At 59.3% G+C, this 23,796-nt stretch overlaps 1 protein-coding gene across 1 annotated transcript in view; it reads left to right on the plus strand.

The window, feature by feature from the left end:
- Positions 1-712: 712 nt before the first annotated feature.
- Positions 713-23,796, plus strand: part of SH2D3C (SH2 domain containing 3C) — a 289,572-nt gene continuing 266,488 nt past the window's right edge. Inside the window, exon 1 of the mRNA XM_086948617.1 lies at positions 713-767. Within this exon, the coding sequence (XP_086804743.1) occupies positions 731-767 (37 nt within the window). The 5' untranslated portion in view covers positions 713-730. The remainder of the gene's footprint in view (positions 768-23,796) is intronic.

The raw sequence follows: 23,796 nt of genomic DNA on the forward strand, positions 1-23,796 counted from the left end.
CTCAGAGCTCAGTCGGTGCAGGGTGTTGGGGGCTCAGTCGGTGCAGGGTGCTGAGAGCTCAGTCGGTGCAGGGTGCTCAGAGCTCAGTCGGTGCAGGATGCTGAGAGCTCAGTCGGTGCAGGGTGTTGGGGGCTCAGTCGGTGCAGGGTGCACAGAGCTCAGTCGGTGCAGGGTGCTCAGAGCTCAGTCGGTGCAGGGTGTTGGGGGCTCAGTCGGTGCAGGGTGCTCAGAGCTCAGTCAGTGCAGGGTGCTGAGAGCTCAGTCGGTGCAGGGTGTTGGGGGCTCAGTCGGTGCAGGGTGCACAGAGCTCAGTCGGTGCAGGGTGCTCAGAGCTCAGTCGGTGCAGGGTGTTGGGGGCTCAGTCGGTGCAGGGTGCTGAGAGCTCAGTCGGTGCAGGGTGCTCAGAGCTCAGTCGGTGCAGGATGCTGAGAGCTCAGTCGGTGCAGGGTGTTGGGGGCTCAGTCGGTGCAGGGTGCACAGAGCTCAGTCGGTGCAGGGTGCTCAGAGCTCAGTCGGTGCAGGGTGTTGGGGGCTCAGTCGGTGCAGGGTGCTGAGAGCTCAGTCGGTGCAGGGTGTTGGGGAGCCCAGTGCCTGGGAGAGGACACTGGGTAGCATCAGATGAAGTGTGGGAAGGAAGTGCTCTGGGCGGAAGAGGAGGAGGTGTGACGTTCTCCTGTCTAAGCTCACACGTTGCACTCACCCCACAACCACTTCCACCAGAAAAGCAGAAATGACGGACCCAGTGAAGAGAGGCGGCAAGAAGTTCAGTGAGTACCCCTCGGGGGAGGGCTCCGGTGCCTGGGGAGGTGGGGGGGCCTCACACATCCACAGGGGCTCGGGGAGGTAGCGCCTCGAGGCACACCTCAGCGCTCTACAGTGTACACCAGCTTCACCAGGACAGATGCTCACGCCCGATAAACACTGCAGGAACCATCTGTGCATCGCAGCCCCCACCCCCCACCCCCAGAGGGGCCGTCAGCGGCCTTCTCACCCCTACAGCAGCCCCTGACTACAAGGAGGGCCCTGGGATGGCCCTTAGAGGGGCCCCCGGGGCACTAACCTGGCCTCACAGCCCTAGAGGTCCCAGAGCGTCTGTGCTGCCTTCTCTCCACCCAGTTGTAATCCCAGGGGCACTGCATGACCTCTGACCTCCACAGATGACACCTCGCCTGAAAGATGAGCAGCTTTCACGCCTCTAGATGGCCTTTCCCAGGAACAATGAGCCCCCCACTTCATGGCTTCAACCTCAGACCCCTAGAGGTGACCCCTCACAGGACTCTGAGCTGGCCTCTGCCCCCTCACATGGACACTGAGCTGGCCTCTGACCCCTAGAGTGACCCCTCACATGACACTTAGCTGGCCTCTGACCCCTAGAGGTGACCCATCACCCCATCGAGAGAACCCTTGACTCAAGAACGGATGACCACGAGGAGCTCTGGCGCCGCGTGACAGCGCTTGAAGAGCAGCATGTGGAACTCCAAATCAAGCAGGAGGACCTAGAAAATAGAGGCCGCCTGAATAACCTCCGCATCAGGGAAGTTCCAAGGGGCGCGGAGGGGCAGGACATCATGGCCTACACGGCGGACCTCCTCCAGGCAATCCGGGGTGATGATGGTGCTTCGCCCTCTACACTGGACAGAGCACACAGAGTCGCGCTTCCACGCGGGAAGGCCATCCTGGTCCCTGACATCTTGACCTGGGAGAACTTCCCCACAGAGAAAGAGGCGATCCTTCAAGCATCTAGGAGCAGCAATGATTTAACCTACGAGGACCACCAGATCTCTCCCCAATCCCCTTACGAAGACGCAGAGACGTCAGCAAGTAACGGACAAACTCAAGGACTTGAAAATGAAGTCCCGGTGGGGTCATCCTTTCGCTTTCATTTGCCAGTGGGAGGGCAGGCGCAGATCACTGAGATCGCTCACGGAGGCCTTCAATTGCTACAACTAACACCAAACACTCGACCTTCCACCCCGACGTCTGCGGATGCTGAGCCCCGACGAGGGACGAGGGTCCCTCCTCCTGGCACTAGAAATTCTAAAGCCAGCGAGATGTCTCAACAAGCTCAGAAGGACGTCACCCCTCATTTAAAATCCATTGAGGCCTCGCAATCTTCGGAGGGACGGGGCTCCCTGTCGGGGCCCTCCTCCCCCACTGGATCCGGAAATGGGGCGGTGGCCCCCTGACTAGGATTAGGCCTTTCATGGGTGGAGAGGGACACCCCTTCACCCTGGTGCTCCAACCCCTTGTCCTCTCCATGAGATTCCGAATGTGTTAGAATCTACTCTGCGATGTGGGGACCTGTTAGACGGACCAGGAGGGTCGGCCGAGAATAAGGGGAGAGGTCTCCGGGGAGAGCCGTCTCCAGCGATCGTACAGACGAGTAACTTCCCCCCCACAGATGTACACCACACCAGGATAAGGTTTAACGTTCTTTATAAGCAATTCTTTAAGTACGGTGAAATGGTACAAGGAGGTCTGGACTCAGGGGTCCCCTCGGTTCTAGTCTCTCGATTGGGGAAAGGGTAGCGGGACAGTCTTGTTACCAATCTGGTAGATGGAATAGCTCACAATCCTTGAGCTCGGCGGTCTGGATGATCGGGCCGCGGCGGAGCCAGCAGGTCCCGGGATGGTTGAAGATAGCGACGGTCCGCGGCGGAGCCAGCAGGTCCCGGTGAAGGTGGTGGTTACAAACGGTCCGCGGCCACGCCAGCAGGTCCCGACGACGATGAAGGTTTCAGAAGGTTGCGGCAGCGCCAGCAGGCAGGACAATAGTTCGCAAGGTAGGACTATGGCAGCGCCAGTAGTCCGTCAAGGATGAGTTCTTCACTGCGTCTCTCGACTCCAGGATACAACTGCCTTCCTGCTCTGGAGCTGCCCCAGTTATAGGTCTGGTGCCCTTTGATGTCCGGACCCTCGCACTTGGAGGTCGGGGGGTCCGGGATGAGGGAGTCCAGACACCCAGCAGGGGGGTGGAGCCAGCGCCCGGGGGAGCTGGGTGCGATCGGCACCTGGCGGGGGAGAGCCATCGATACTTCTTTCTCCCATCAACCTGCCAAGTGGGCCGTTCACCTCCTGGGTGGATGGTGGTGCCGGGATGTCGGGGCCTGGCCAGGCCCAGGGTTAGGGTCGATCTGAGGCCACGCGGCCTCGTGGTGCAGTGTCCAAGATGGCGGCCGGGCCGGCCGAGGGAGCGGGAAGGAATTCGGCCCCATGATACAGAGATGTCCGCGGCAGGAGTCCCGCAAGGGACGGGGTGCGGGTTGCCTTTGTGGGTAACGTCTGGAGGACCGGGGCCCGGGCCCTGTCATGTGGGGAGGAGGCAAGCCCCTCACGTGGCCTGTCCAACATGCGTCCCCCCCAGCTGAAGGCGGGGAGAGTCACCCATCCTCTTGGGGACTCTCCTCGTCGAGGCGGAAAAATCTTGACAGGCCATCTGCGTTGGCGTGGTCCTGGCCGGGTCGATGTTCCACGGTGAAGTCCATCCCTTGCAGGGAGATGGACCAACGCAACAGTTTTGGGTTTTCCCCCCGCATCTGCATTAGCCACTGCAGGGGCCGATGATCTGTTTGCACCCGGAAGTGGGTGCCGAAGAGATAGGGTCGGAGCTTTTTGAGAGCCCACACCACTGCGAAGGCCTCCCTCTCGATGGTGCTCCAGCGTTGTTCTCGGGCCAGGAGACGTCTGCTGATGAAGGCCACTGGTTGGTCAAGTCCTTCGGGGTTCAACTGGGAGAGGACTGCCCCAATGCCATGGTCGGAGGCATCCGTTTGGACGATGAATTCCCGACTGTAGTCGGGGGCCTGGAGCACAGGGGCAGTGCACATGGCGGCCTTCAGTTTCTCGAAGGCCGCTTGACAGTCTGGGGTCCAGTTGACCTTCTTTGGGTGGTTTTTGGAGGTGAGCTCCGTGAGGGGCCCCACAATGCTGCCATAGTCCCTCACGAACCGCCTGTAGTAGCCTGTGAGCCCCAAGAAGGCGCGGACCTCGGTCTGGGTGATGGGGGGCTGCCAAGACTGGATGGCAGCGATTTTGAGTTGCAGCGGGGCCACCAGACCGCTTCCCACCTGGTGCCCGAGGTAGGTCACGGACCCTTGGCCAATCTGACACTTGCTGGCCTTGATCGTGAGGCCGGCGCGTTGGAGGGCCTGCAGGACCTCTCGGAGGTGGTTGAGGTGGTCGGACCAGTGGCGGCTTGTTAGACGGACCGGGAGGGTCGGCCGAGGATAAGGGGAGCGGTCTCCAGGGAGAGCCGGCTCCAGCGACTGTACAGACAAGTAACTTCCCCCCCACAGACGGACACCACACAAGGATAAGGTTCAACAAGATTTTATAGGCCATTCTTAAAGTACGATAAAATGGTACAAGGAGGTCTGGACTCAGGGGTCCCCTCGATTCTGGTCTCTGGTTTGGGGAAAGGGTAGCGGGACAGTCTTGGTTACCGAAAGATGGAAATAGCTCTCAATCCTCGAGCTCGGCGTTCTAGATGATCGGGCCGCGGCGGAGCCAGCAGGTCCCGAGATGGACGAAGGAAGCGACGGTCCGCGGCGGAGCCAGCAGGTCCCGATGAAGATGATGGTTGCAAACGGTCCGCGGCCACGCCAGCAGGTCCCGACGACGATGAAGGATTACGAAGGTTACGAAGGTTGCGAAGGTTGCGGCAGCGCCAGCAGGCAGGACGATGGTGCACCAGGCAGGGCTACGGCAGCGCCAGTAGTCCGTCAAGGATGAGTTCTTCTTTGCGTCTCTCGACTCCAAGATACAACTGCCTTCCTGCTCTGGAGCTGCCCCAGTTATAGGGCTGGTGTTCTTTGATGTCCGGACCCTCGCACTTGGAGGTCGGGAGGTCCGGGATGGGGGAGTCCAGACACCCAGCAGGGGGGTGGGGCCAGCGCCCGGGGAGGCGACGGGCGAGCGGCACTTGGCGGGGGAGAACCATCGACACCTCTTTCTCCCATTGACTTGCCAAGTAGCCCGCTCACCTCCTGGGTGGACGGTGGTGCCGGGATGTCTGAGGCCTGGCCAGGCCCAGGGTTGAGGTCGATCGGGGGCCAGGCGGCCTCGTGGTGGAGTGTCCAAGATGGCGCCCAGGATGGGCGCGCGGGCCAGCAGTGGATCGGGTCCACGAGGTCGACATGTTCGAAGGCAGGGGTCCCTGAGGGGACGGAGGACGTGCAATGGTGGTGTGTGGTACCTGCGTGACCGGGCTCGGGCCGGGTCGGGCCGGGGGAGAGCGGCCCGTCATGTGGCCTGTCCAACATGCGTCCCCCCCAGCTGAAGGCGGGGAGAGTTACCCATCCTCTTGGGGACTCTCCTCGTCGAGGCGGAAGAACCGGGACAGGCCATCTGCGTTGGCGTGATCCGGCCCAGGCCGGTGTTCAACTGTGAAGTCCATCCCTTGTAGGGAGATGGACCAACGTAGTAACTTCGGGTTTTCCCCCCGCATCTGCATCAGCCACTGCAGGGGTCGGTGGTCGGTCTGCACCCGAAAGTGTGTGCCAAAGAGGTAGGGCCGGAGCTTCTTGAGGGCCCATACCACAGCGAAGGCCTCCCTCTCTATGGTGCTCCAGCGTTGTTCCCGTGGTAGGAGTCGCCTGCTGATGAAGGCCACTGGCTGATCAAGGCCTTCGGTGTTCACTTGAGACAGGACTGCCCCAATGCCATGGTCGGAGGCATCCGTCTGGACGACGAACTCCCGGCTGTAGTCGGGGGCCTGGAGCACAGGGGCGGAACACATGGCGGCTTTCAATTGTTCGAATGCTGTTTGACACTCTGGGGTCCAGTTGACTTTCTTGGGTTGATTTTTCGACGTGAGTTCTGTGAGGGGCCCCACGATGGTACCATAGTCTTTCACGAACCTTCGGTAATAGCCCGTGAGGCCCAGGAAGGCTCGTACCTCGGTCTGGGTGATGGGTGGCTGCCAGGACTGGATGGCGGCAATTTTGAGCTGCAGAGGGGCCACCCGGCCGCTTCCCACCTGGTGCCCGAGGTAGGTTACAGACCCTTGACCAATTTGACATTTGCTGGCCTTGATCGTGAGGCCAGCTCGCTGAAGGGCTTGTAGCACTGCTCGGAGGTGGTGGAGGTGCTCGGACCAATGGTGGCTGTATACAGCGATGTCGTCTAGGTAGGCGGCACTGAACCCTTCGAGCCCCGCCAGGACCTGATTGACGAGCCGCTGAAATGTTGCTGGGGCATTTTTCATGCCGAAGGGCATGACCTTGAAATGGTAATGCCCATCGGGGGTGGAAAAGGCAGAACGTTCTTGGGCCCGGGGTGTGAGGCCGATTTGCCAGTAGCCCGCCGTCAGGTCGAAAATACTGAGGTAGCGGGCAGCTCCCATGCGGTCGATTAGTTCATCTGCCCGGGGGATGGGATGTGCGTCTGTTCTGGTGACCGCATTCAAGCCCCGGTAGTCGACGCAGAACCGGAGTTCCGGTGTGGTGCCAGGGGCGGCCGCTTTGGGGACCAGTACTACTGGGCTGGCCCAGGGGCTGTCTGAGGGCTCAATGACCCCGAGTGTGAGCATTTTTGCTACCTCTTCCTGGATGCAGGCCCGTACCCGATCTGGCACGCGGTAGGCCCGGTGGCGGATAGGGGGGCTGTCCCCCGTGTCCACATCGTGCACACACCAGGAAGTGACACCTGGGGTGAGGGAGAATAGGTTGGCGAACTGTGACAGGAGGACTCGACACTCCTGGTGTTGCTCTCGGGTGAGGGCCTCCGAGAGTCGGACCCCGTCCACGGAGCCGTCTTTCTCCTGAGTCCGTAGGAGGTCAGGGAGGGGCTCGGAGTCTTCTTCAACCCCATTGTCTGTGGCCATCAGGAGGCTGAGTTCGGAACGCACAAAGTGGGGTTTCAGTCTGTTAGCGTGGAGTACCCGGAGGGGGTTCCGGGAAGATTCCATGTCGATGAGATAGGTGGCAGGACCCTTGCGCTCGACTACTTTGAAGGGCCCCGTCCACTTGTCTTGCAGGGCGCAGGGTTCGGTGGGGGACATCACCCATACCTGTTGCCCAGGTTCAAATTCGATGGAGGAGGCATTCCGGTCATACCACTTTTTCATGTCCTCTTGACTGGCCTCTAGGTTGGCTTTTGCCAGCTCTCTGAACCGCCGGGTCTGGTTGCGGAGGGTTAGGAGGTACCGGAAGACATCTGGTGGGTTCTTTAGAGGGGGCATCTCCCAGCCTTCTTTGACTAGGCTGAGTGGCCCCCGCACTGGGTGTCCATATAGCAGTTCAAACGGGCTGAAGCCCAGGGATTTCTGGGGAACCTCTCGATATGCGAAGAGGAGGCACGGCAGCAGTACATCCCACTGGCGACGGAGGGGCTCTTCCAACCCCCCGATCATCCCTTTGAGCGTGCGGTTGAACCGCTCAACTAGTCCGTTTCCTTGAGGGTGATAGGGGGTCGTGAATCGGTAGGTAACCCCGCACTGTTGCCAGAGGGACTTCATATATTTAGAAATAAAGTTCGTGCCTCTGTCGCTGACGACTTCTCGGGGGAAGCCCACACGGGAGAAGATCCCCATTAGAGCCCGGCTGACTACCGGGGCTGTCACAGTTCGCAGGGGAACAGCCTCGGGGTAGCGGGTGGCGTGGTCCACTAGCACCAAGATGAATCGATGACCTTGTTTTGTGCGCGGGTCTAAGGGCCCCACGATGTCTATCCCGACCCTCTCGAACGGGGTGGTGACCACGGGAAAAGGTTGCAGGGGGGCTTTTAGTTTGCGGCCGCTCTTTCCACTGGCTTGGCACGTGGGGCAAGATCGGCAATGCTGGTGTACATCGTTCCTCATTTTGGGCCAGAAGAAGTGGGTCACCAGACGACTGTAGGTTTTATCTTGACCCAGGTGTCCCGCCAGGGGGACATCGTGGGCCAGGTTTAGCAGAAAGTCTCTAAAACGGAGGGGCACCACCAGTACTCGGCTGGCCCCCAGCTCCGCGATTCTTTGCTCACTGTACAGCAGGTCATTGTCCCAGTAGACCCAGTGAGTGCCGGAGGTATCCCCTGCGTTTTGGGCGAGCGCTTGCTGGCGGAGTCCCTCGAGGGAGGGACAGTTCTTCTGTTCTTGGCGAAATTATTCTTGCGTGGGCCCCCCCTCTTGAGGCCACTGGTCGAGGTTAGCGAGGTCTGGAGGTTGAGCTTGTTCTGGGGGGACGTCACGGTCGGTGGGTTCGGCTGGGGCGACCGGAGGCGGTGGCGCCGGCCATTCGGGTTCCTCTGGGCGGGGGTTGGCACGGGCGGCCATGGACCGGGTGGTGACGCACGCCCAGTCCGGGACGCCTAACATCCCCAGGTGTTCTCTTCGTTCTACGGCTGCCCACGGGGAGCTTTCCAGGTCATTCCCCAGGAGGCAGTCTACGGGGGCATCGTCTCGGACCGTGACCTTCAACATGCCGGAGACCCCCCCCATTCGAAAGGGACGCAGGCCATCCGACACAGACTTTCCGAGTTATCGGCTGAACGTACAGGGCAGAGAATGTTTGGTAGATACTGTTCCGGGGTCACCAGGTGACAGCGGACGGCTGTTACACTGGCCCCAGTGTCACGAAGGGCTTCGGCCCGGCGTCCATTGATGCTCACCCATTGGCTGTATTTCTGGGTGTTAGCGGGTAGGGGGACCCGCGGGACCATGTCTTTCCCCCCTAAGCAGGCTAGAGCCATGGCGGCTGGCTCCCATTCCTGATGCTCTTGCTCATATTCTTCTTGCTCCTCGGAGATCTGTTCTTCCCCCAGGGCAGCAGCAGCCACCTGGCGGGGTCTTGGGCTCTGGTACTGTGGGCAATTTGGGTCGTTTGCATAGTGGCCGACTCGTTGGCATCGATGGCACGTAACATTGGCTCGGTATCCCGGTCGCGCCGGGGCGCTGCCCCGGTTGGCCGGGGGGGTGGTGCTGGTGGCGGGGGCGACCGGAGCGTTGTCTCTTCCGCGTCCTTGGCCTCCTCCTCCTCCTCGGGGACGGTGCTGACCATTGTTGTTCCGGTTCTGTTCGTAGGACCCATTCCGGCCCACTCTGGTGATTTCCCATCGGTCAGCTTCGGCTGCGAGCTGCCGGGGATCGGTTAACTTGCTGTCGAGGAGGTGCTGGCGGAGTTCAATAAAGCAATTGTTTGATAGGTGCTCCCATACCATGAGATTGAACAGTTGTTCGTAGGTTGTAACCTTGCTTCCTTTGATCCAGCCCTCGAAGGCTCGGCTAAAGTAGGTTACATAGTCCACCCAAGTTGTACCCGGGATGCGGGTGCAGTCTCGAAACCTCTGACGGTACATTTCGGGTGTGAGGCCATAGCGGGTGAGGAGGGCAGCTTTCATATGGTCATAGGAGGTCATCTGGTGGTCCGGGAGCTGTAGCAGGGTGTCGCGGCCCTCATTGAGGAATCTCCCCCATAGGCCGGCTCCCCAGTCGTTTCTATCGATCCGGTGTGCAGTCATAGCGATTTCGTAGGCCTTAAACCATTGCTGGATGTCGTCCTCTCGGAAGTATTCTCGAACGACATCCTTGGGGATGTGTACCTTTTTCTCCGTTGTCCCTGGGGTGTGGGGTTGCTCGGACACCCCTACTTCTTTATTCTGCTTGCGTAAATCAATCTCAGCTAGTCGTCGCTCGTGTTCATATGCCAGTTTCTTTTCCTCGAGCTCCCTTTGTCTCTGTTTCTCCTCTCTTTCTTCTCGGAGACGCAGGTGCTCTAAGTTTATTTTCTGTTCGGCCAACTTAAGTTCAACGTCCATTTTGAGCCGAGCCATTTCTAGCTCGTGTAGTCGGGTTTTTTCTCGTTCCTGGATCTCGTCTTGCGAGAGACCCGTTCTTCGCTCTTCAGGAGCCATGGTGGTTTTTGCTGCGATGCTTCGATCGGAGGTTCCGGCAACCCCGGTTTCTGCCCAAGACTCTAGGGCATGCTTGAAATCGTCTTTGGTACTTAGTCCGGTGGTAGCGATACCTAGTTCGATGCAGAATTGTTTTAGTTCACGATGGTTGTACTCGTCCAATTTCTCCATCTGGAATTTCTCGGTGGATCCGCTTTCTTTAGTTGTCATTGTGATTTCGTCGTGGGGTGAGCTACTGTCTGTACGATTATGCGGTGATTCGGATCGCGCCGCTGGCCACCAATGTTAGACGGACCGGGAGGGTCGGCCGAGGATAAGGGGAGCGGTCTCCAGGGAGAGCCGGCTCCAGCAACTGTACAGACAAGTAACTTCCCCCCCACAGACGGACACCACACAAGGATAAGGTTCAACGAGATTTTATAGGCGATTCTTAAAGTACGATAAAATGGTACAAGGAGGTCTGGACTCAGGGGTCCCCTCGATTCTGGTCTCTGGTTTGGGGAAAGGGTAGCGGGACAGTCTTGGTTACCGAAAGATGGAAATAGCTCTCAATCCTCGAGCTCGGCGTTCTAGATGATCGGGCCGCGGCGGAGCCAGCAGGTCCCGAGATGGACGAAGGAAGCGACGGTCCGCGGCGGAGCCAGCAGGTCCCGATGAAGATGATGGTTGCAAACGGTCCGCGGCCACGCCAGCAGGTCCCGACGACGATGAAGGATTACGAAGGTTACGAAGGTTGCGAAGGTTGCGGCAGCGCCAGCAGGCAGGACGATGGTGCACCAGGCAGGGCTACGGCAGCGCCAGTAGTCCGTCAAGGATGAGTTCTTCTTTGCGTCTCTCGACTCCAAGATACAACTGCCTTCCTGCTCTGGAGCTGCCCCAGTTATAGGGCTGGTGTTCTTTGATGTCCGGACCCTCGCACTTGGAGGTCGGGAGGTCCGGGATGGGGGAGTCCAGACACCCAGCAGGGGGGTGGGGCCAGCGCCCGGGGAGGCGACGGGCGAGCGGCACTTGGCGGGGGAGAACCATCGACACCTCTTTCTCCCATTGACTTGCCAAGTAGCCCGCTCACCTCCTGGGTGGACGGTGGTGCCGGGATGTCTGAGGCCTGGCCAGGCCCAGGGTTGAGGTCGATCGGGGGCCAGGCGGCCTCGTGGTGGAGTGTCCAAGATGGCGCCCAGGATGGGCGCGCGGGCCAGCAGTGGATCGGGTCCACGAGGTCGACATGTTCGAAGGCAGGGGTCCCTGAGGGGACGGAGGACGTGCAATGGTGGTGTGTGGTACCTGCGTGACCGGGCTCGGGCCGGGTCGGGCCGGGGGAGAGCGGCCCGTCATGTGGCCTGTCCAACATGCGTCCCCCCCAGCTGAAGGCGGGGAGAGTTACCCATCCTCTTGGGGACTCTCCTCGTCGAGGCGGAAGAACCGGGACAGGCCATCTGCGTTGGCGTGATCCGGCCCAGGCCGGTGTTCAACTGTGAAGTCCATCCCTTGTAGGGAGATGGACCAACGTAGTAACTTCGGGTTTTCCCCCCGCATCTGCATCAGCCACTGCAGGGGTCGGTGGTCGGTCTGCACCCGAAAGTGTGTGCCAAAGAGGTAGGGCCGGAGCTTCTTGAGGGCCCATACCACAGCGAAGGCCTCCCTCTCTATGGTGCTCCAGCGTTGTTCCCGTGGTAGGAGTCGCCTGCTGATGAAGGCCACTGGCTGATCAAGGCCTTCGGTGTTCACTTGAGACAGGACTGCCCCAATGCCATGGTCGGAGGCATCCGTCTGGACGACGAACTCCCGGCTGTAGTCGGGGGCCTGGAGCACAGGGGCGGAACACATGGCGGCTTTCAATTGTTCGAATGCTGTTTGACACTCTGGGGTCCAGTTGACTTTCTTGGGTTGATTTTTCGACGTGAGTTCTGTGAGGGGCCCCACGATGGTACCATAGTCTTTCACGAACCTTCGGTAATAGCCCGTGAGGCCCAGGAAGGCTCGTACCTCGGTCTGGGTGATGGGTGGCTGCCAGGACTGGATGGCGGCAATTTTGAGCTGCAGAGGGGCCACCCGGCCGCTTCCCACCTGGTGCCCGAGGTAGGTTACAGACCCTTGACCAATTTGACATTTGCTGGCCTTGATCGTGAGGCCAGCTCGCTGAAGGGCTTGTAGCACTGCTCGGAGGTGGTGGAGGTGCTCGGACCAATGGTGGCTGTATACAGCGATGTCGTCTAGGTAGGCGGCACTGAACCCTTCGAGCCCCGCCAGGACCTGATTGACGAGCCGCTGAAATGTTGCTGGGGCATTTTTCATGCCGAAGGGCATGACCTTGAAATGGTAATGCCCATCGGGGGTGGAAAAGGCAGAACGTTCTTGGGCCCGGGGTGTGAGGCCGATTTGCCAGTAGCCCGCCGTCAGGTCGAAAATACTGAGGTAGCGGGCAGCTCCCATGCGGTCGATTAGTTCATCTGCCCGGGGGATGGGATGTGCGTCTGTTCTGGTGACCGCATTCAAGCCCCGGTAGTCGACGCAGAACCGGAGTTCCGGTGTGGTGCCAGGGGCGGCCGCTTTGGGGACCAGTACTACTGGGCTGGCCCAGGGGCTGTCTGAGGGCTCAATGACCCCGAGTGTGAGCATTTTTGCTACCTCTTCCTGGATGCAGGCCCGTACCCGATCTGGCACGCGGTAGGCCCGGTGGCGGATAGGGGGGCTGTCCCCCGTGTCCACATCGTGCACACACCAGGAAGTGACACCTGGGGTGAGGGAGAATAGGTTGGCGAACTGTGACAGGAGGACTCGACACTCCTGGTGTTGCTCTCGGGTGAGGGCCTCCGAGAGTCGGACCCCGTCCACGGAGCCGTCTTTCTCCTGAGTCCGTAGGAGGTCAGGGAGGGGCTCGGAGTCTTCTTCAACCCCATTGTCTGTGGCCATCAGGAGGCTGAGTTCGGAACGCACAAAGTGGGGTTTCAGTCTGTTAGCGTGGAGTACCCGGAGGGGGTTCCGGGAAGATTCCATGTCGATGAGATAGGTGGCAGGACCCTTGCGCTCGACTACTTTGAAGGGCCCCGTCCACTTGTCTTGCAGGGCGCAGGGTTCGGTGGGGGACATCACCCATACCTGTTGCCCAGGTTCAAATTCGATGGAGGAGGCATTCCGGTCATACCACTTTTTCATGTCCTCTTGACTGGCCTCTAGGTTGGCTTTTGCCAGCTCTCTGAACCGCCGGGTCTGGTTGCGGAGGGTTAGGAGGTACCGGAAGACATCTGGTGGGTTCTTTAGAGGGGGCATCTCCCAGCCTTCTTTGACTAGGCTGAGTGGCCCCCGCACTGGGTGTCCATATAGCAGTTCAAACGGGCTGAAGCCCAGGGATTTCTGGGGAACCTCTCGATATGCGAAGAGGAGGCACGGCAGCAGTACATCCCACTGGCGACGGAGGGGCTCTTCCAACCCCCCGATCATCCCTTTGAGCGTGCGGTTGAACCGCTCAACTAGTCCGTTTCCTTGAGGGTGATAGGGGGTCGTGAATCGGTAGGTAACCCCGCACTGTTGCCAGAGGGACTTCATATATTTAGAAATAAAGTTCGTGCCTCTGTCGCTGACGACTTCTCGGGGGAAGCCCACACGGGAGAAGATCCCCATTAGAGCCCGGCTGACTACCGGGGCTGTCACAGTTCGCAGGGGAACAGCCTCGGGGTAGCGGGTGGCGTGGTCCACTAGCACCAAGATGAATCGATGACCTTGTTTTGTGCGCGGGTCTAAGGGCCCCACGATGTCTATCCCGACCCTCTCGAACGGGGTGGTGACCACGGGAAAAGGTTGCAGGGGGGCTTTTAGTTTGCGGCCGCTCTTTCCACTGGCTTGGCACGTGGGGCAAGATCGGCAATGCTGGTGTACATCGTTCCTCATTTTGGGCCAGAAGAAGTGGGTCACCAGACGACTGTAGGTTTTATCTTGACCCAGGTGTCCCGCCAGGGGGACATCGTGGGCCAGGTTTAGCAGAAAGTCTCTAAAACGGAGGGGCACCACCAGTACTCGGCTGGCCCCCAGCTCCGCGATTCTTTGCTCACTGTACAGCAGGTCATTGTCCCAGTAGACCCAGTGAGTGCCGGAGGTATCCCCTGCGTTTTGGGCGAGCGCTTGCTGGCGGAGTCCCTCGAGGGAGGGACAGTTCTTCTGTTCTTGGCGAAATTATTCTTGCGTGGGCCCCCCCTCTTGAGGCCACTGGTCGAGGTTAGCGAGGTCTGGAGGTTGAGCTTGTTCTGGGGGGACGTCACGGTCGGTGGGTTCGGCTGGGGCGACCGGAGGCGGTGGCGCCGGCCATTCGGGTTCCTCTGGGCGGGGGTTGGCACGGGCGGCCATGGACCGGGTGGTGACGCACGCCCAGTCCGGGACGCCTAACATCCCCAGGTGTTCTCTTCGTTCTACGGCTGCCCACGGGGAGCTTTCCAGGTCATTCCCCAGGAGGCAGTCTACGGGGGCATCGTCTCGGACCGTGACCTTCAACATGCCGGAGACCCCCCCCATTCGAAAGGGACGCAGGCCATCCGACACAGACTTTCCGAGTTATCGGCTGAACGTACAGGGCAGAGAATGTTTGGTAGATACTGTTCCGGGGTCACCAGGTGACAGCGGACGGCTGTTACACTGGCCCCAGTGTCACGAAGGGCTTCGGCCCGGCGTCCATTGATGCTCACCCATTGGCTGTATTTCTGGGTGTTAGCGGGTAGGGGGACCCGCGGGACCATGTCTTTCCCCCCTAAGCAGGCTAGAGCCATGGCGGCTGGCTCCCATTCCTGATGCTCTTGCTCATATTCTTCTTGCTCCTCGGAGATCTGTTCTTCCCCCAGGGCAGCAGCAGCCACCTGGCGGGGTCTTGGGCTCTGGTACTGTGGGCAATTTGGGTCGTTTGCATAGTGGCCGACTCGTTGGCATCGATGGCACGTAACATTGGCTCGGTATCCCGGTCGCGCCGGGGCGCTGCCCCGGTTGGCCGGGGGGGTGGTGCTGGTGGCGGGGGCGACCGGAGCGTTGTCTCTTCCGCGTCCTTGGCCTCCTCCTCCTCCTCGGGGACGGTGCTGACCATTGTTGTTCCGGTTCTGTTCGTAGGACCCATTCCGGCCCACTCTGGTGATTTCCCATCGGTCAGCTTCGGCTGCGAGCTGCCGGGGATCGGTTAACTTGCTGTCGAGGAGGTGCTGGCGGAGTTCAATAAAGCAATTGTTTGATAGGTGCTCCCATACCATGAGATTGAACAGTTGTTCGTAGGTTGTAACCTTGCTTCCTTTGATCCAGCCCTCGAAGGCTCGGCTAAAGTAGGTTACATAGTCCACCCAAGTTGTACCCGGGATGCGGGTGCAGTCTCGAAACCTCTGACGGTACATTTCGGGTGTGAGGCCATAGCGGGTGAGGAGGGCAGCTTTCATATGGTCATAGGAGGTCATCTGGTGGTCCGGGAGCTGTAGCAGGGTGTCGCGGCCCTCATTGAGGAATCTCCCCCATAGGCCGGCTCCCCAGTCGTTTCTATCGATCCGGTGTGCAGTCATAGCGATTTCGTAGGCCTTAAACCATTGCTGGATGTCGTCCTCTCGGAAGTATTCTCGAACGACATCCTTGGGGATGTGTACCTTTTTCTCCGTTGTCCCTGGGGTGTGGGGTTGCTCGGACACCCCTACTTCTTTATTCTGCTTGCGTAAATCAATCTCAGCTAGTCGTCGCTCGTGTTCATATGCCAGTTTCTTTTCCTCGAGCTCCCTTTGTCTCTGTTTCTCCTCTCTTTCTTCTCGGAGACGCAGGTGCTCTAAGTTTATTTTCTGTTCGGCCAACTTAAGTTCAACGTCCATTTTGAGCCGAGCCATTTCTAGCTCGTGTAGTCGGGTTTTTTCTCGTTCCTGGATCTCGTCTTGCGAGAGACCCGTTCTTCGCTCTTCAGGAGCCATGGTGGTTTTTGCTGCGATGCTTCGATCGGAGGTTCCGGCAACCCCGGTTTCTGCCCAAGACTCTAGGGCATGCTTGAAATCGTCTTTGGTACTTAGTCCGGTGGTAGCGATACCTAGTTCGATGCAGAATTGTTTTAGTTCACGATGGTTGTACTCGTCCAATTTCTCCATCTGGAATTTCTCGGTGGATCCGCTTTCTTTAGTTGTCATTGTGATTTCGTCGTGGGGTGAGCTACTGTCTGTACGATTATGCGGTGATTCGGATCGCGCCGCTGGCCACCAATGTTAGACGGACCGGGAGGGTCGGCCGAGGATAAGGGGAGCGGTCTCCAGGGAGAGCCGGCTCCAGCAACTGTACAGACAAGTAACTTCCCCCCCACAGACGGACACCACACAAGGATAAGGTTCAACGAGATTTTATAGGCGATTCTTAAAGTACGATAAAATGGTACAAGGAGGTCTGGACTCAGGGGTCCCCTCGATTCTGGTCTCTGGTTTGGGGAAAGGGTAGCGGGACAGTCTTGGTTACCGAAAGATGGAAATAGCTCTCAATCCTCGAGCTCGGCGTTCTAGATGATCGGGCCGCGGCGGAGCCAGCAGGTCCCGAGATGGACGAAGGAAGCGACGGTCCGCGGCGGAGCCAGCAGGTCCCGATGAAGATGATGGTTGCAAACGGTCCGCGGCCACGCCAGCAGGTCCCGACGACGATGAAGGATTACGAAGGTTACGAAGGTTGCGAAGGTTGCGGCAGCGCCAGCAGGCAGGACGATGGTGCACCAGGCAGGGCTACGGCAGCGCCAGTAGTCCGTCAAGGATGAGTTCTTCTTTGCGTCTCTCGACTCCAAGATACAACTGCCTTCCTGCTCTGGAGCTGCCCCAGTTATAGGGCTGGTGTTCTTTGATGTCCGGACCCTCGCACTTGGAGGTCGGGAGGTCCGGGATGGGGGAGTCCAGACACCCAGCAGGGGGGTGGGGCCAGCGCCCGGGGAGGCGACGGGCGAGCGGCACTTGGCGGGGGAGAACCATCGACACCTCTTTCTCCCATTGACTTGCCAAGTAGCCCGCTCACCTCCTGGGTGGACGGTGGTGCCGGGATGTCTGAGGCCTGGCCAGGCCCAGGGTTGAGGTCGATCGGGGGCCAGGCGGCCTCGTGGTGGAGTGTCCAAGATGGCGCCCAGGATGGGCGCGCGGGCCAGCAGTGGATCGGGTCCACGAGGTCGACATGTTCGAAGGCAGGGGTCCCTGAGGGGACAGAGGACGTGCAATGGTGGTGTGTGGTACCTGCGTGACCGGGCTCGGGCCGGGTCGGGCCGGGGGAGAGCGGCCCGTCATGTGGCCTGTCCAACACGGCTGTACACAGCGATATCGTCCAGATAGGCGGCGCTGAATTCTTCGAGTCCCGCCAGGACCTGATTTACTAGCCGCTGGAATGTTGCTGGAGCATTCTTCATGCCGAATGGCATGACCTTGAAGTGGTAGTGGCCATCAGGGGTGGAGAAGGCAGATCGTTCTTGGGCTCGGGGTGTGAGACCGATCTGCCAGTAGCCCGCTGTCAGGTCGAAGATGCCGAGGTAGCGGGCAGCTCCCATACGGTCGATGAGTTCATCTGCTCGGGGAATGGGATGTGCGTCGGTTCTGGTGACCGCATTGAGGCCCCGGTAGTCAACGCAGAACCGGAGCTCCGGAGTGGTGCCGGGGGCGGCGGCTTTGGGGACCAGTACCACTGGGCTGGCCCAAGGGCTGTCTGAGGGCTCGATGACCCCGAGCGTGAGCATCTTGGACACCTCCTCTTGGATGCAGGCCCGTACCCGATCTGGTACGCGGTAGGCCCGATGTCGGACAGGGGGACTGTCTCCCGTGTCTACATCGTGGGAGCACCAGGGGGTGACCCCTGGGGTGAGGGAGAACAGAGCGGCAAACTGCAGTAGGAGGTCTCGGCAGCCTTGACGTTGCTCCTGGGTGAGGGCCTCCGAGAGTCGGACCCCATCCACGGAGCCGTCCTTCTCTCGAGTCCGTAGGAGATCAGGGAGTGGCTCGGAATCCTCTTCGGTTCCGCTGTCTGTTGCCATCAGGAGGCTGGGCTCCGAGCGCACAAAGTGGGGTTTTAGTCTATTGGCGTGGAGGACCCGGAGGGGGTTCCGTGAAGATTCCATATCGATGAGATAGGTGACAGGGCTCTTGCGCTCGACCACTTTGAAGGGCCCTGTCCATTTGTCTTGCAGGGCGCATGGTTCGGTGGGAGACATCACCCATACCTGTTGGCCGGGTTCAAATTCGATGGAGGAGGCATTTTGATCGTACCACCTTTTCATGTCTTCCTGGCTGGCCTCCAAGTTCGCTTTAGCCATTTCTCTGAACCTTCTGGTCTGGTTGCGTAGGGTCAGGAGGTACTTGAAAACATCTGGAGGGTTCTTCAGAGGGGGCATTTCCCAACCTTCTTTGACTAGGCTGAGCGGCCCTCGCACCGGGTGTCCATATAAGAGTTCGAACGGGCTGAAGCCGAGGGACTTCTGGGGGACTTCTCGATAGGCAAAGAGGAGGCACGGCAGTAGCACATCCCACTGGCGACGGAGGGGCTCTTCCAACCCCCCAATCATCCCTTTGAGCGTGCGGTTGAACCGCTCAACTAGGCCGTTTCCTTGAGGGTGATAGGGGGTCGTGAATCGGTAGGTGACCCCACACTGTTGCCAGAGGGATTTCATGTATTTTGAGATAAAGTTCGTGCCCCTGTCGCTGACGACTTCTCGGGGGAAGCCCACCCGGGAGAAGATTCCCATCAAGGCCCGGCCAACCACCGGGGCTGTCACAGTTCGCAGGGGAACAGCCTCGGGGTAGCGGGTGGCGTGGTCCACCAGTACCAGGATGAACCGATGTCCTTGTGCTGTACGGGGGTCCAGGGGCCCCACAATGTCTATTCCCACCCTCTCGAACGGGGTGGTGACCACTGGGAAAGGTTGCAGAGGGGCTTTCAGCTTGCGGCCGCTCTTCCCGCTGGCCTGGCACGTGGGGCAAGACCGGCAGTGCTGGAGTACGTCGTTCCTCATCTTTGGCCAAAAAAAGTGGGTCACCAGGCGACTGTAGGTTTTGTCCTGACCCAGGTGACCAGCCAGGGGGACATCGTGTGCCAGGTTTAGCAAAAAGTCTCTAAAGCGGAGGGGCACCACTAGCACTCGACTGGCCCCTAACTCCGCGATTCTCTGTTCACTGTACAGCAGGTCATTGTCCCAATAGACCCAATGGGTTCCGGCGGTATCCCCGGCGCTTTGGGCGAGGGCTTGTTGGCGGAGTCCCTCGAGGGAGGGACAGGTCTTCTGCTCTTGACGAAACTGTTCTTGGGTGGGCCCCCCTTCCTGACGCCACTGAGCCAGGTCGGGAAGGTCCTGGAGCTGGGCGAGCCCTTCGGGGGTTTGCTCGGGAAGGTCAGCACGGACGGTGTCTTCGACTGGAGCGACCGGGGGAGGAGGTGCCGGCCATTCGGGTTCTTCGGGTCTGGGGATGGCACGGGCGGCCATGGACCGGGTGGTTACGCACGCCCAGTCCGGGAGACCCAACATCCCCAGGTGCTCTCTTCTCTCTACGGCGGCCCACGGGGAACTCTCCAGATCATTTCCCAGGAGGCAGTCTACGGGGGCATCATCTCGGACCGTCACCTTCAACATGCCGGAGACTCCTCCCCACTCGAAGGGGACGCAGGCCATCCGACAGAGACTCTCCGAGTTGTCGGCTGAGCGGACAGGGCAGAGAGAACGTTCGGCAGGATCTGTTCTGGGGTCACCAGGTGACAGCGGACGGCTGTCACACTGGCCCCGGTGTCACGTAGGGCTTCGGCCCGGTGCCCATTAATGCTCACCCACTGACTGTACTTCCGGGTGTTGGCGGGTAGGGGGGCCCGCGGGACCATGTCTTTTCCCCCTAGGCATGCTAGAACCATGGCGGCCGGTCCCCATTCTAGGTGTTCTTGCTCATGTTCCTCGTGTTCTTCGGAGATTTGTTCTTCCCCCAGGGCGGCGGCAGCCATCTGGCGGGGTCTCGGGCTCTGGTTCTGTGGACAGTTCGGGTCATTGGCGTAGTGGCCGACTCGCTGGCATCGGTGACACGTGACATTGGCTCTGTACCCCGGGCGCGCCGGGGTGTTGCCCCGGTTGGCCGGGGGTGGAGTGTTGGCAGCGGGAGCGGCCAGGGCGTTGTCTCTTCCTCGTCCCTGGCCTCCTCCTCCCCCTCGGGGACGGTGCTGACCTGGGTGGTTCCGGTGCTGTTCATGCGACCCATTTCGGCCCACTCGGGTGATTTCCCACCGGTCAGCCTCGGCGGCGAGCTGTCGTGGATCGGTCAATTTACTGTCGAGGAGGTGCTGCCTGAGTTCGACGAAGCAGTTGTTAGATAAATGCTCCCATACCATGAGATTGAAGAGTTTCTCATAGGTCGTTACATTGCTCCCCTTGATCCAACCCTCAAAGGCTCGGCTGAAGTCGTTCACGTACTCCACCCAAGTTGTACCCGGGATCCGGGTGCAGTCTCGGAACCTCTGGCGGTACATTTCGGGTGTGAGCCCATAGCGGGTGAGGAGGGTAGCTTTCATGTGGTCATAGGAGGTCATTAGATGGTCGGGGAGCTGTAACAGGGCATCGCGGCCCTCATTGACGAACCTCCCCCATAGGCCGGCTCCCCAGTCGCTTCGGTCGATCCGGTGGGAGGTCATAGCGATCTCGTAGGCCTTGAACCACTGCTGTATGTCGTCATCTCGGAAATATTCTCGCACGACATCCTTGGGGATGTGTACTTTCTTTTCTGTTGCTCCCGGGGTGCGCGGTTGCTCGGGCACCCCTAATTCTTTGTTCTGCTTACGTAATTCGATCTCTGCTAGGTTGCGTTCGTGTTCATACGCCAGTCTCTTCTCTTCGAGCTCTCTTTGTCTCTGTTTTTCTTCCCTTTCTTCTCGGAGCCGTAGATGTTCTAGGTTCAGTTTTTGTTCGGCTAATTTGAGTTCGCCCTCCATTTTGAGCCGGGCCATTTCTAATTCATGTAGTCTGCTTTTCTCTCGCTCTTGGATTTCGTTTTGCGACAGACCCGTTCTTCGCTCCTCGGGAGCCGTGGCGTTTTTCTCGGCTGCTGTGATATTTTGGTCCGGGGTTCTGTCGGCCCCGGTTTCTGCCCATGACTCAATGGCGTGCTTGAATTCGTCCTTAGTACTCAGACCGGTGGTAGCGATACCTAGTTCAATGCAGAATTGCTTCAACTCACGATGGCTGTACTCTTCCAATTTCTCCATCTGGAATTTCTCGGTGGATCCGCTCTCTTTGGTTGTCATCGTGGTTTTGTCGTGGGGTGAGCTACTCTCTGTACGATTACGCGTTGATTCGGATCGCGCCGCTGGCCACCAATGTTAGACGGACCGGGAGGGTCGGCCGAGAATAAGGGGAGAGGTCTCCGGGGAGAGCCGTCTCCAGCGATCGTACAGACGAGTAACTTCCCCCCCACAGATGTACACCACACCAGGATAAGGTTTAACGTTCTTTATAAGCAATTCTTTAAGTACGGTGAAATGGTACAAGGAGGTCTGGACTCAGGGGTCCCCTCGGTTCTAGTCTCTCGATTGGGGAAAGGGTAGCGGGACAGTCTTGTTACCAATCTGGTAGATGGAATAGCTCACAATCCTCGAGCTCGGCGGTCTGGATGATCGGGCCGCGGCGGAGCCAGCAGGTCCCGGGATGGTTGAAGATAGCGACGGTCCGCGGCGGAGCCAGCAGGTCCCGGTGAAGGTGGTGGTTACAAACGGTCCGCGGCCACGCCAGCAGGTCCCGACGACGATGAAGGTTTCAGAAGGTTGCGGCAGCGCCAGCAGGCAGGAGAATAGTTCGCAAGGTAGGACTATGGCAGCGCCAGTAGTCCGTCAAGGATGAGTTCTTCACTGCGTCTCTCGACTCCAGGATACAACTGCCTTCCTGCTCTGGAGCTGCCCCAGTTATAGGTCTGGTGCCCTTTGATGTCCGGACCCTCGCACTTGGAGGTCAGGAGGTCCGGGATGAGGGAGTCCAGACACCCAGCAGGGGGGTGGAGCCAGCGCCCGGGGGAGCTGGGTGCGATCGGCACCTGGCGGGGGAGAGCCATCGATACTTCTTTCTCCCATCAACCTGCCAAGTGGGCCGTTCACCTCCTGGGTGGATGGTGGTGTCGGGATGTCGGGCCTGGCCAGGCCCAGGGTTAGGGTCGATCTGAGGCCACGCGGCCTCGTGGTGCAGTGTCCAAGATGGCGGCCGGGCCGGCCGAGGGAGCGGGAAGGAATTCGGCCCCATGATACAGAGATGTCCGCGGCAGGAGTCCCGCAAGGGACGGGGTGCGGGTTGCCTTTGTGGGTAACGTCTGGAGGACCGGGGCCCGGGCCCTGTCATGTGGGGAGGAGGCAAGCCCCTCACGTGGCCTGTCCAACAGGACCTCTGCTATCCATCTCCTGGCGGAGTAAAACAGCCCTTGTCCCGAAATAGGAGCGGGGACCTTGGACTTTCACTTCAGGGGGGACCGGTACTTCCCGTTAGTGGGTCGGCCACTGGGGGACGGGCAGCGGCTGCTCGCCCATGCTTGCTGGCGCACCCCACCATGCCCTTAGTCCCAGAGACACCCTGGCATAGGACCGCGGGCTGCTCCTGGACTGGAATGGTATACTTTGCCTTGTTGTTCTTGGCTCTGTCCTTTTTTCTCTCTTTCTCTGGCCTCTTGGGAGGGGGAGTTCAGACACGACACTATAACATCATATACTTTCAGCGTAGGAGCCACTGGACACGGCAGAGGGGATACCCTTCCACTTGATCGAGTGAATCTACTTCCCCGCCTCCCTTTACACCAGACGCTAATCCCACTTAAGCCGGGACATACGGGATTTTGGAGTGGAAGATTGTACATTTACCCACACTCTACTCTGCAAGTAATTGGTGATGGCACAACTTAAATGTCTATCCCTCATTTTAAAAGGTCTCAACGCCCCCAATAAGAGAAAACAAGTGTGGCGCTACCTACTTATTCATGACCCAGATGTCATTTTTCTCCAAGAAACCCATCTTTTACATAAAGACACGCAGCGCATGACACACCCTAGATACCCCAATCAGTTCTGGGCATCCGCACCGACTAAAAAAGCAGGGGTGGCTATTCTTTTTAAAGTGGGGAGCCATGTAACTTGATTTAACTTGATTTCTCCCCTGAGGCGGAAGCCGGGGTTAGGCGCGAGACCACAGCTCCTTTTTTAAAAACAAGTTACGCTTTTCCTTTTGTTTCACCGGCTCACTTTTTAAAATACAAAAAGGTCTTACAGCTGATACGATATTGGCCCTATCTCGAACCCCGCTCCTCGCGTAGCAGACTACGTGCTCACACGGTAGGAGACAGGGGTGGACGCCATCTTGGGTGGACGCCAAGGACAGTGCTCTAGCTGCTGGCTGCCTCCCCTCTCTTGGCTATTTAAATCGCGCTCCTTACCGGCGCTTAAATTTAACTTGATTTATCCCGAGTCGGAAGCCGGGGTTAGGCGCGAGACCACAGCTCTCTTTTTTAAAAACACGCTACGCTTTTCCTTTTGTTTCACTGGCTCACTTTTTAAAATACAAAAAGGTCTTACTGCTGATACGATATTTTCCCCATCTTGAAACCCGCTCCTCGCGTAGCAGACTACGTGCTCACGCGGTAGGAGACAGGGGTGGACGCCATCTTGGGTGGACGCCAAGGACAGCGCTCTAGCTGCTGGCTGCCTCCCCCCTCTTGGCTATTTAAATAGCGCTCCTTACCGGCTGTTGGACCCGGCCTCGTGGCGTGGCCCTCGCTGATCTCCGCAGCTCCAGAACTACGGGTGGAACGGATTCCCTTCCACCCAGAACTGTACATAACACTCCTACCCCGGACCTGAGACGATCCCCAGACCGCATGCCTGCACCCGTGCACGTGACCATCAGACTCCATGTTTTGCCACCCCGGCCGGCCAGCCGCCTTCTTTCCTTTCGGCAGCCCCTGGCCACTCCTGGCTACAGCGAAGCATGCGCGTCCGGCGCGCCCAGATCCGCCCGGG

Source organism: Lissotriton vulgaris, unplaced genomic scaffold (assembly GCF_964263255.1).
Source record: "Lissotriton vulgaris unplaced genomic scaffold, aLisVul1.2 SCAFFOLD_2110, whole genome shotgun sequence".
NCBI lineage: Eukaryota > Metazoa > Chordata > Amphibia > Caudata > Salamandridae > Lissotriton > Lissotriton vulgaris.